At 44.3% G+C, this 13,130-nt stretch overlaps 2 protein-coding genes across 2 annotated transcripts in view; one reads left to right on the top strand and one right to left on the bottom strand.

Moving 5' to 3' along the window:
* Positions 1 to 5,260, bottom strand: part of gnptab (N-acetylglucosamine-1-phosphate transferase subunits alpha and beta) — a 23,068-nt gene extending 17,808 nt beyond the window's left edge. The window contains 6 exon segments of the mRNA XM_064318592.1: positions 33 to 97; positions 919 to 1,121; positions 1,590 to 1,640; positions 3,462 to 3,581; positions 4,020 to 4,105; positions 4,943 to 5,260. Of these exon segments, the coding sequence (XP_064174662.1) occupies positions 33 to 97; positions 919 to 1,121; positions 1,590 to 1,640; positions 3,462 to 3,581; positions 4,020 to 4,105; positions 4,943 to 5,074 (657 nt within the window). The 5' untranslated portion in view covers positions 5,075 to 5,260.
* A 441-nt stretch (positions 5,261 to 5,701) lies between these two features.
* On the top strand, positions 5,702 to 12,742 carry dram1 (DNA-damage regulated autophagy modulator 1). The gene is made up of 7 exons (XM_064318626.1): positions 5,702 to 6,128; positions 7,414 to 7,481; positions 9,084 to 9,223; positions 10,527 to 10,704; positions 11,290 to 11,345; positions 11,720 to 11,812; positions 12,559 to 12,742. Exons 1-7 carry the CDS (start codon positions 5,998 to 6,000, stop codon positions 12,601 to 12,603), a joined length of 711 nt encoding a protein of 236 aa, XP_064174696.1. The 5' UTR covers positions 5,702 to 5,997; the 3' UTR covers positions 12,604 to 12,742.
* The last annotated feature ends 388 nt before the right edge of the window (positions 12,743 to 13,130 follow it).

Below are 13,130 nucleotides of genomic sequence, written 5' to 3'. Positions count from 1 at the left end.
ACGGAAGAGGGGAAACATGACTCGAGCCTCACCAGGTAACCGCGGGAGATGGTGTGTTTCAGGGTGGGGTTTGGCACGTCTGCATGGGCTTTATCAGCTGAGAAACCAGAGAAACACAATGTTATTCACTGCTATGGGAGTGGAACAGACTGACTGTACCGTCGCTATGGGAGTGGAACAGACAGATTGTAACTTCACTATGGGAGTAGAACTGACGGACTGTACCGTCACTATGGGAGTGGAACAGACGGACTGTACCGTCACTATAGGAGTGGAACAGACAGACTGTACCGTCGCTATGGGAGTGGAACAGACTGACTGTACCGTCACTATGGGAGTGGAGCAGACGGACTGTACCGTCACTATGGGAGTGGAACAGACTGACTGTACCGTCGCTATGGGAGTGGAACAGACGGACTGTACCGTCACTATGGGAGTGGAACAGACTGACTGTACCGTCGCTATGGGAGTGGAACAGACGGACTGTACCGTCGCTATGGGAGTGGAACAGACTGACTGTACCGTCACTATGGGAGTGGAACAGACTGACTGTACCGTCGCTATGGGAGTGGAACAGACTGACTGTACCGTCGCTATGGGAGTGGAACAGACGGACTGTACCGTCGCTATGGGAGTGGAACAGACGGATCGTACCGTCACTATGGGAGTGGAACAGACTGACTGTACCGTCGCTATGGGAGTGGAACAGACTGACTGTACCGTCGCTATGGGAGTGGAACAGACTGACTGTACCGTCGCTATGGGAGTGGAACAGACTGACTGTACCGTCCCTATGGGAGTGGAACAGACGGACTGTACCGTCGCTATGGGAGTGGAACAGACTGACTGTACCGTCGCTATGGGAGTGGAACAGACGGACTGTACCGTCGCTATGGGAGTGGAACAGACGGACTGTACCGTCGCTATGGGAGTGGAACAGCAGGACCGTGACGCTGGTGGCGGGGTTGCGAGGCTTGGCCAGCTGCAGCAGCTGTTTGGCGGGGGTGAAGGAGGGCGACAGTGACGGCAGGTCCTTCAGGGTGACGTTGGCAGGAAGGGCGGGGTCCAGCACCAGGATGGGTGCCACGATACAGTGGGACAGGAGGCACTCGGGCTTCTCACTACAGAGGGACATTAGGAGAACATCGGGGCAACGTCAGGGCAACGTTTCTCCCACCATCCACTGGAGCGCAGATCCATACACCTATGCTATCAATAGCATCAAGGTCCGCAGCTATGCTACTACAGCTGAATTTATACATTTCACAGTTGCATAGCTCTACATTCTCAGCAAACTCTTCTGAAATCAAAGAGAAAACCTCGTCTTGTGCGCAGCTGCACACTGGCTACGTTCTTCTCTGATTACCGCAACAGGAACAACCCCATTCCATTTCAAACGGCAATTTTTTTTCCCCCCCGACCAGTATAACGCTCTCCTCCGTGGTGGCTCCGCCCCTGCGTTGACTTCCGCCACAACCCGCACCACATCTCCCAGCAGCCACATCCTGCACAATACCCACTTCCTGCGCTGACTCTGATCACACGCTTGACAGCAACCGCTCGCGGCGGCCGGCGCCCCACAGGCTCACCTGCTCTTCGGCACGTCCGTTGCGTCGCTCGAGTTCTTTCCCAGCCGTTCCCTGTGGAAGGAGGAAAGGATTAGGCTACTGTGCGTAATAATCAGTGCGTAACGGTATTAGTGTGTAATAAAGTGTAACTGTATTAGTGTGTATTAAACAGAGTGTAACTGCATTAGTGTGTATTAATCAGAGTGTAACTGCATTAGTGTGTAATAATCAGAGTGTAACAGCATTAGCGTGTAATAATCAGAGTGTAACTGCATTAGCGTGTAATAATCAGAGTGTAACTGTATTAGTGTGTATTAATCAGAGTGTAACTGCATTAGTGTGTAACAATCAGTGTGTAACAGCATTAGTGTGTAATAATCAGAGTGTAACTGCATTCGTGTGTAATAATCAGTGTGTAACTGTATTAGTGCGTAATAATCAGAGTGTAACAGCATTAGTGTGTAATAATCAGAGTGTAACAGCATTAGTGTGTAATAATCAAAGTGTAACAGCATTAGTGTATAAAAAAGAGTAACAGCATTAGTGTGTCATAAAGTGTAACTGTATTAGTGTGTAATAATCAGAGTGTAACAGCATTAGTGTGTAATAATCAGAGTGTAACTGCATTAGTGTGTAATAATCAGAGTGTAACAGCATTAGTGTGTAATAATCAGTGTGTAACTGTATTAGTGTGTAATAATCAGAGTGTAACTGCATTAGTGTGTAATAATCAGAGTGTAACTGCATTAGTGTGTAATAATCAGTGTGTAACTGTATTAGTGTGTAATAATCAGAGTGTAACAGCATTAGTGTGTAATAATCAGAGTGTAACAGCATTAGTGTGTAATAATCATGGTGTAAAGCATTAGGTGTAATATCAGTGTGTACTGTATTGTGTGTAATGCACAGAAGTAACAGCATTATGTGTACATAAAGTGTACTGTATTAGTTTAATAATAGATGTAACAGCATTAGTGTGTAATAATCAGAGTGTAACTGCATTAGTGTGTATTAATCAGACTGTAACTGTATTCGTGTGGAATAATCAGAGAGTAACAGCATTAGTGTGTCATAAAGTGTAACTGCATTAGTGTGTAATAATCAGAGTGTAACTGTATTAGTGTGTAACTGCATTAGTCTGTAATAATCAGAGAGTAACAGCATTAGTGTGTCATAAAGTGTAACTGTATTAGTGTGTAATAATCAGAGTGTAACAGCATTAGTGTGTAATAATCAGAGTGTAACAGCATTAGTGTGCAATAATCAGAGTGTAACTGCATTAGTGTGTAATAATCAGAGTGTAACAGCATTAGTGTGTAATAATCAGAGTGTAACAGCATTAGTGTGCAATAATCAGAGTGTAACTGCATTAGTGTGTAATAATCAGAGTGTAACTGCATTAGTGTGTAATAATAAGTGTAACTGTATTAGTGTGTAATAATAAGAGTCTAACTGTATTAGTGTGTAATAATCAGAGAGTAACAGCATTAGTGTGTAAGTGTAACTGTATTAGTGGTAATATCAGAGTGTAACGCATTAGTGTGTAATAATCAAGTGTACTGCATTAGTGTGTAATAATAAGTTACTGTATTAGTGTGTAATAATAAGAGTGTAACTGTATTAGTGTGTAATAATCAGAGTGTAACAGCATTAGTGTGTAATAATCAGAGTCTAACTGCATTAGTGTGTAATAATAAGAGTGTAACTGCATTAGTGTGTAATAATCAAAGTGTAACTGCATTAGTGTGTAATAATCAGAGTGTAACTGCATTAGTGTGTAATAATCAAAGTGTAACAGCATTAGTGTGCAGCGCTGACAGGTCAGAAGCATATTCTCCAGTGAAAGTGGCAGTGAGGCTCCGCCCACAGTAAGGGCGCTATGGCGCGGCGTACCTGCGCGCTCTCAGCTCCTCCTGCAGCTGCTCCCTCACCGCGCGCAGCTCCTTCACCAGGCCGCCGTCCGTGCCGTTCACCCAGGTGTACACCACGTCAATGGGCATGGGCAGGCACAGGCTGCGGCAACACACACAGGAACTTGCGGCAACGCACACAGGAACTTGCGGCAACTTATTCTGGCAACACTGCGCAACTTTTTGAAGTCGAGAGCCGCAATCAGCAGTGGAAAGAGAGTGGGGGGGGGGTGGCCATATTGCCGTGTGTAAACTACTTTTTCTGCAGGCATCACAGAAAGTTTAATTCACCCGTCCATGCCCGTTCATTGCCAGCTGCATAGTGGATCGAGCCACAGTTAAACCCCACAGGACCGTATCTGAACCCTGCACCCCTGTCACTACACCCCACATCCCCACATATGCATTGCATTTATGGGAAGTAGCTCAACCGTCTCTCCTATCTGTGGCCTGCTGACACAGTGCCTTGAGAACTCTGGCCTCTGGGGAACTCTGGGGAACTCTTGGGAACTCTGTGAAACCCTGTGGGTGAAGGACTCACCGGTTCTGGAAGGATTTTGCAGCCACATTGTCTCTATAGGAGTCGAACAGCACGTGGTACTGATCCCTGCTCCACTCCACCAAAACCTACAGAAATAAAAGACTTAATCAACAAGTCAACCAATTTGCTGATTCTACCTCAAAAAATACGAGAAGCACACCTTCAGTGATTCAAGAAGTACGTCCACCTGTTGGTGCACACTCTCATGATGATGCTGTCCAGGATGCATTGAGCGTTCCCAACACATTGTCAAAATACACATCTTAAACCATCTTAGAATCCCAGTTTGGCTTTGCTGGAATATTCAGTGGGGTGGTCGCAGCCACAAAACCATTTGCATAACAACTCAAAGACAAAGCAAATGGAAACGAGTCAGACCTGCTGTTAAAATGTGTTTCGGGACAAAACTACGGAATCATAACACGTTTACGACCTTGATGAATTAACAAGATGTTGGTTGGAACGAAAGACAGCAATAAACAGGAGTACGCCAATACAAGGGCTGGGAACTCCCGCTCTACAGAGTGCCCTTTGACACAGAGTTGGATAGTACAGATACTTGCAGAAACGAAGACAATCAAATCAATCACCGCACTCCTGATTGCCACATCACAGACAGCCATCAACTAGCACGCACAAACGCACATGTAAACTGCGAAACACCCGTTTGACGAGATACACTCATTGAAAATTCGAATAATTTGAATATTTAGTTACAGCTTCAAAAACACGATTTAGAACGTTTCGATCGAACCTGTCAACAACTGTTGCAAAACGCAAATGTGCGTATAGCTAGCTAGATTGCTAACGTTAGCCGACAGCTAGCTTGGCAACAAGTAACCACACTCCAACACGAAGACGTGGAGTGTAGGTTCACAGGGTCTCTGGAGATTTCAGGTGATCACTTGAATCATTGCACTCACCTCCCCGAACTGAAATGCAGACACGATCATGAGGACGATTCCTCCGAAGCAAAGGTAGAGCCCATACCGATGAGACAGGCAAGTGTAGGTCTGTCTCTGCAGGAGTTTGAGTACAGAATTGATAAGCACCATGGCTGTCCTCAGCGATCCATGTCTTCCTATCCGTTCACCATTTGTGCAAGACGCGTTTGTTTGATGCCAACATACAAGAAAACGATATTCGGGAGGCGCATTTGTTATTGTCTCGTGACTGTCAAACCGGTCCCTCCGAATGCCTCACTTTCACACTGGCGCTGATGATGACAGTCATTGCAGCGCTCATTAAAACATAATTGTTTTTGAACAGTGGCCTCTACCGGCTGGGAGGCTTACTGCTCACATAAATCAGTAAATTTTTATACAGCCTATTGTACACGCTCAACTGTGGACGCATATGAGGGTCATGTACAGTATGACTTGTTGAAGTATGATATAAGTAATACCGATAGGCTACTATAATTCACGACGAGAGAGGGAATATAATCTAGGGGTAAGGTGGTTGATATGTGGTCCTCAATTCAATCAGAATGGCTTCAGGAATCTGTATATTGTTCCGGGTTTTATTATTGCAATATACTAGATAATAACCGACACATAATTAAAGGGGTTTGAATTAAAATAAAATAAGGAAGGGTGGAAAACAGAAATAATAAGGACGGGTCCAACTCTGGACCAAGTGTTACCTGTTGGAGTTCAATTAACAGTGGACATTTTACTGTGCTACTAGCAACTTGCGGGAAGATGATGTGACACCTACCAGTCTCTGGCGAATTAAAACGAGAGACGAAAAAAATAACCACAGGTTCGCACAAGTACAGTCTCCCCACGTGACCGTTATGTTAAATTTCTTGGTAAAGTCTGGGTTAGTAGGCGTCTTCCTGCCCGGTATTTTAGTTGGAAAGGACGGACCAAAATCGTTCAAATGGACCAACTTTACATTTCTCCGTTAATGCAGTGTGACCTCCATCCCTAGAGATAGTAGGCTAGGTCGGTCCTGCGCTGTACGGGCTGGCACAATGTTTTGGTTCATGGAAGGAACGTGCTTTTTACCAACTTTTCTGGTAATCTGGTCATCTAGCACATTCCTGATTTCCTATATAATTGCGGTGCTAGAAGGACATGTAGATGCAATCTTCCCCTACATAAGGTAAGTTATCGTGTTCTTAATTAATAGCTAACTATTAGTTATACAAGATTAGAAATAATGCAGCAGGTAATGAATGCACAGTGATAACATTGTCCGTGATCGATTTCATCTTATTTAGCGCACTTAATTTACCCTTGACGAAATTTAAAATCTCGTTGTTAATAAAATAGGCAAGATTTGGGCTGCTGGTTTATTCGTATGACCTGCCAGCGTGAAATACATCGGGCGAATAACTTTTCCGTATTTAGACGCAAAATACAAATCAGTTTCGTTTTCTGGCTGTGGGAGTAGGCTAGTTGAAGTATGTGGCTGCTGTCCCGGTTTAGAAGTTTCTGTGAATGAAATAGCTGCAGCCGCGTAGGCAAAGTCTGAAGTTTATTAACGAAACATCTGCATTCATTTAAATACACAAAGCTGGCACATAATTAGGCCAATGAAACTTCCTACAACCTACGCAGTGGCTGCGCGTTTTTTTTTCATAAGAGTTTTATGCAGTGTTACACTTGAAGGGGAGGTAGCCTACCGCTGGCGAATAGGTGAAAAAAAACCTTTTCTTGTTTTAATGTGATAAAATCACTCAGCAGTTGGTAATCTACGGAGTCATTTATTTAAAATACAGTTTTTAAAAACGTAAATATTAAAAAGCAACATAGATGTGTTTAAAATTAGTTTTCACCTGTTTCTGAATATACAATGGCCTACCGCATAAAATGAAAATGACAAAATGTAGCAAAAATGCATCTGTGTATGATCAGTTTTTATATTTATGAAGCTGCGTGATTTTGTGGCTGTACCAGGACCATGCGGAGACCCTTTGCGAGGGAGGTGCTCAAAATGAGAAAAGGGCATAACAAATCAGAAAAACTACATCACCCAGTTATTGCTCAGAATATATTTTACCAAAAGGAATTAATTAAAATTTAAAAATCATCCTGTGTTTTGTGTAGATGGCAGATGTGGCAAATCCTCATCTGATCCAACTATTTATGTTTATTGTGTTTGATTATTTTTCACATTTTAAGAAAGCGGGGTAGTAAAAGAAAAAACGCCATATGGAGAACCTGGTTTCAGTTATTTATGTTGAATAAACATTTGTTTTATGAGAAACATTTCTTTTTTGTTTTTGTTTTTTTTGAAAAAATTTATTGTGCAAAATCATTTGTACAACTGTATGCCCTGCATTAACAGTTTAGCCTGGTCAACTTAGTTAAAGGTTATAGTGGTATTTGAAAGAATGAGCAAACAGGCCACAATGCCTGTAACATATTTCCTCTTTTGTTTACAGTGACACAGGTGCAAGACCCCCTGAGAGTGGCGTGTTTGGCCTGATGACTACGTTCACAGCGTTTGCAAGTGAGTTTTGACCAGAATTTGGATTGAAGGTGTAGTTTGAGAACTTGTCTAGGTTTAGATAAATAGGGTCAATTGCATCGGGTGTGCTTAGCTGGAGTTTGAACCTCAGGTTCGAACCTCTAGGCAACAGAACTGCACGTCAACTGGAACAGCTAATCCCTTTTCCACAGTGTTGAATAGCTGATCCAGTTTTTATGCAGTTCTGTAGACTAGAGGTTTAAGCCTGAGGTTCTCCAGTTAAGCACACTGTAATTGACACACAGGATCCGAGACACCATAAAGACATGAGTTACAGGAAGTGACCCTTTGCTATATAGCGCTATATATCTGCTGTATAGAGGTCACCGTGCAGTGGCTGTGCCCACACACTGCTCTCCCAGAGCAGAGGATTATTATGAGCAACGAGCCCAGTGGGGAAGAGCAGCATACAGGTTCCCAAGTCCAAACTGATCTCAGGCCAGTGTTGCTTCACAGCTGAAACTGTGCTGCTGATCCAGGGTGAGGCTGGACCACCTGTCCCTCTGTCTGGCCTGCTGGTGATACAGAGACATTTTTCTTCTTCTTCTACTTCTTCTTCTTCTTCTTGTTCTTCTTCTTCTTCTTATTATTATTGTTATTATTATTATTATAATTATTATTATTAGTAGTAGTAGTAGCAGTAATAGTAGTAACAGCAGCAGTAATAGTAGTAGTAGTAGTTGCAGTAGTGGTAATAGCAGTAGTAGTAGTAGTAGTAACACGTAAGTAGTAACATAGTAGTAGTAGTAGAGTAGTCGTGCAGTAGTAGTAGTAGTAGTAGTAAGTAGTAGTAATGTAGTAGTAGTACAGCAGTGATAGCAGTATAGTAGTAGTAGATAGTAGTAGTAGTCAGTAGTAGTAGTAGTGAGTAGTATAGCAGTAGTAGTGAGTCAGTACGTAGTATAGTAGTACAGTGCAGTAGAGTTAGCAGTAGTAGTAGTAACAGCAGCAGTAGTAGTAGCAGTAGCAGTAGTAGTAGGAGGCTTTAGATAAGAGTTCCTCTCAATAATGTGCAGCTCAGCTGAGCTCACCTCCCTCCCCTGACACCCCCCCCCCCCCCCCCCCACACACACACACACACACACACACACACACACACACACTTCCTCCCGTGAGGTTAGTGGAAACAGGAACCATTTACAGACATCTGGGAAATACGGGCCAGAGAGTGTATTGCATCATTTTATCACACATTCATGTGATATATGTTGCATAATTGAGGAAAATCCTGAAATTGACAGTGCTACCCCATGCACCACCATTCCACCTTGGTTAATTCAGTTGAATCGTTAGTTAACTACACTATTTTTCACATGAGGAAAATGACATTACGGCAATGTTGTTTTATACAGTTTTGTGCATCTTTTTCTGTGGTACCAATAATTCTGGACCTGATTGTACATACATTTTTATTTTGTGCCTTAGCTTCAAACACAAGACGAAACGACCGAACGTGGTCTTCTAAATCTAAAGTAGAGCGTACTGAGCCAAGGGTAGAATGGACGTTGATTAACCAACCACCCGACTGGTTAATAATTGATATTCTTTATGCGCTGATGCTGTAACCTTGTGGGTATTTCCTAGGTGCCGCCACCATGTTTGCACGTTTCAAGTATGTGCAGAAGTTACAGGAGGACGCCGACGCCAGGCCTTGGCTGAATCTGGCCGCCTTCTGGTGCGGACTCGTTTCCTGCGTAGGAATGTGCATCGTGGGTACTTTTCAGGTACCGGCCCAATCCGCCTGCGATCCTGTGCTTCTGGAACTTTCTTTTGAAGAAACAGATCGCCAAGTAAACGGACGTTCGGTTTCGTCGTCAGGTTCATCGCCGTTCACTGAAAGCAACGACCCATGCTCATGCTGTAACTGAATGCTTACTCTTGGCCATTCGCTGAAGTTACTTAGCTTCACCAAATAGTACGGGTAAAACAATGCTAATATTCCAAATAATAACTCTTTTTTTTTCCACAAAAGGAACTGTTCCTCACCAGAATCAATGAACTGTGACATATGGAGTAGCAGTGCAGCTAAAATGAGAAAAAAAAACAAAAAAAAAAAAAAAAACAAGAGGCTTGCCAACCAATTGGGATTCAGGGCCGAAATGTTGCCTCCATTTTGGAAATTGCGCAATAATAGAATCTTTCAGCTGTAGCTGATTGCATGAGTATCTCAGGATGTGAGAAGCTCTTTTGGCTGATGGGGTGGCGGAGAGAGAGGAGGAACCGAACCTTGTGACTGTTGGGCCTTTGTTTCTTTTCAGTTTTGTTTCTGGCAAAACGGAGACTTACCCGGCTGCTCCTTTTCCGACTTTACGAAAACCACGAAACCAGCAGTCGCAGCTGCGCTGGGTCCCGCTGCGGTTTGCTGAGGTTTCGCAGTGTCTGGGCGCTGTTTTCACAAATTCGGGAACCCTCCCAAATCTGGAACAGGGGCTGAAGTAATAAGAGCTGTCCCGGGTTTTACTGGCAGTCAAACTCCTGTCTCCTACCTTTCAGAGATATCAATGGCCGGCCCTAAAATAATAATAATAATTAGAAGAAGAAGAAGAGGAAAAAGAAGATGAAAAATTTTATTTTTAATATTTATTTAAAATTCACCCTTCAAAGTGTGCAGCTCAAAAATATACTAAGTAAAAAATAAAAAAATTATATATATATATATATAATCCAAATAACTAAAAGTAAATAACGCTAAATAACAAGTAATAAAAGAACGTAAAAATATAATGACAAAATAAGAGCTAATCATAAACAGTAAAAAAAAAAACAAGTGGGATCTAGGATCATTGTTGTGATATGGTATACTAATATAAGTGGTAAGCCTGTGTTGATCTGTCAAAGCACTTTGAGCTACATACTCTGTAGGAAAGGTGCTATATAAATAAAGTTATTATTATTATTATTATTATTATTAATAATAAACAGTAATAGTAATAGTCATTTCAGTAGGCATAGCCTCTCTGTTCTGCTGTAGGACGGAGTTATGCACTGATCTGTAGTGCACTCAAAGGCCTTACTTCCTGTCTGCAGGTGACGCTGATGCCCTACACCCACGACGTGGGCGCCGTCGTGTTCTTCATCTTCGGGGTGGCTTACACCATCATGCAGTCCATTACCTCGTACCTCACGCACCCCTACGGGTCCTCCATGACCGTGTGCCACCTCCGAGCCGCCGTCTCCGCCCTGGCTCTGCTCGCGGCTTTTCCCAGTATCCTTTGTGGCTTTGAACTCTACTACCTGCTACCCTGCTCTCCTGGGTCACGTGACTGAAAGAAACGTCCGCGTGACCCAGCGGGTAATCCGCCCTCACCGATCCATGGGTGCATTACAATCGCTTATTTTTTTATCTGTCTTTGCCTCGCCGCTTCCTTGTGTCCTTTCCTGGTACGGAAAGCCAAACGGGTCAAAAATACTTGAAAGGAAGTATGAAATAAGCGATTGGAATGAGGCCCATATTGTTGGTCTGAAGTGTAATAGCCATTGCCTGGGTTCAGTCAAAATTTATCCTGAACTTTGACCTTAGTTTTCAGTGACATTTTTTTTTTGCTTTATTGCAAATAAATTGTCAAATTGAGTTTGTGACAAAAAAAAATGCAGTGCCATTCACTTGTAAGTCAAAGGACAAATCTTGATAGAATACATATGCAATTCATGACAGCACTGTGGAGCGTTAATTCATGAGTATTTCTCATATACAATTAAGGCACAATAGTCTGCATTATCATTACGACATAGGAGTCATATTTGTGTCCTGGTGCTGCAGTTAAACGCCTGTTAACTACGACTTCACCAGTGATCGTCTGCGCGGCGCTCGTACCCAGCAAACTGGACTGGGACGCACATGACAAGGTATGGCCGACCTTGAACGCTGCCTAACACACGCGTACCTATGGAATGACCGTACGGGCGCCACTGAGTCAGATACAAGCAACAGGTTACGACCACATAGAACCACTGCAGCAAATACAGCCAATGAGATAAGGACCGCACAGGACCACCGAATCAAGTACAGGCTGCAGAGTATGACCAGTACAGGACCATAGGCTCAAATGTCCAAATGTGACAACAAAAAAAAGAAGACAATTTAAAAGCCACTGACAGGACAGAGCTGAGGATAACCGCATTGCTTGTTCATGACCTCAAGGTCACAGAGTGGCGTGGGGGGGCGGCGGGGGAATTTCAGAAAATCAGGTGACTGACTCTGCCTTCTCTCGCACTCTCAGGGCTACGTCCTCCACTTAGTCAGCGCCGTCTTCGAGTGGGTGGTGACCTTCAGCTTCGTCCTCTTCTTCCTCAGTTACATACGAGAGTTCCAGGTGGGTCAACCCCTCCCTTCGCCATTTGAGGCTTTTTGCATCGCTCTGCCGAACCTCGCTTTGCATTGGCCTCTTATCGCTATCCATCACTTTATATTAGTCTGGCTCTGCTATGCATCATTTTGTATTTTGTTAGCACCTGTTTGATTGGGACAGATACGTAGCGTGTGACATAGATAGACTGTTTAAACCAATCAGAGGCACCGTAACATAACATCCATGGCTAACGCTGTGCCTAGAGAAGCATTGCGAAGTGTAGCTATCAATCTCATCGTTAGTTACTGTACACCTCCTCATATTCATCAGTCTGGGCTGAGCTGGGCGGCTACTGCGCTGGAGGACTGCGCAGCTCTCGCAGTCAGATCGACCGGAGCGGTCATTCCTCGAGGGTTGCACGCGCAGCATTGCGGCTAGGGAACTTGGGCTTTGTCGAGGTTGCAGGTTCAGTTCCGTTGCTCAGCAGAGCGCTGTCGCCATGACCCCTCAGCAAAGACACTCAAACTGAATCGCTTCGGTGAACACAACGGATGCCGCGTGAAACCGTGATCTGCGTAAAAGCGTCCGCTAAACGCCCGAATGTCAGCGTGCTGCGCGGCAGGGTGGTGGGGGGGGGGGGGGTTACCGTGCCGACTGAGGTAACCGCGCGCGCGCGCGTCCCGTAGAACTGGTGGCCAGTGTCCTGCCTCAACGCGGGTTTCAGGATTTTTCGGTCGCGCGCTAACGGCCGCCCCGTTTCCCTCTTCCAGAGATTCAAACTGACGCTGGTCGCGGAGATGCTCGTCGCCACCTGACGGACGGTCCCTGCGAGAACAGCATTTCTACGCGAGCGCTCATATTTTGATTAATATTTATATTTTTTATAAAAGTTTCTTCGTAGTGCTAGATTGCACATTGAATATGGGCTGGAGAATAAAGAAAAACAGTGCTTTACATGAGGGCCGACCTTGTCAGTGTTTTTTTTGTTTGTTTCTTAATTCCCGAAAATTCAGGCAGGCCCATGGGTGTGCTCTCTCCCGCACCTCCTCTGATTATGTAATGAAATATAGCAGGCTTCGCGACTGAAGCGAGTCAGCTCTGGAAGGAACGGAGGAAGCCCTTTTCCCTGACAACTACGGTTGTCATGGTGACGGCTCGCACTCGCGCTCGGAACTCTCCCCGTCGCTGCGCCACGCCCGTGGCGACCAACAGCGTGTTTCTGAAATGTGAAAATGTGAGAGTGGGTGGGAGCGTATATGGGCGATGTGAAAAAACCCATTGCCCAAACTTGGACAAAATAACGAACGCCACCAGAAATGATTTACCGTGTGTGTGTGTTTAT

This window comes from Anguilla rostrata, chromosome 19 (genome assembly GCF_018555375.3).
Source record: "Anguilla rostrata isolate EN2019 chromosome 19, ASM1855537v3, whole genome shotgun sequence".
Taxonomy (NCBI): domain Eukaryota; kingdom Metazoa; phylum Chordata; class Actinopteri; order Anguilliformes; family Anguillidae; genus Anguilla; species Anguilla rostrata.
This window is presented reverse-complemented; position numbering and strand designations above follow the sequence as displayed.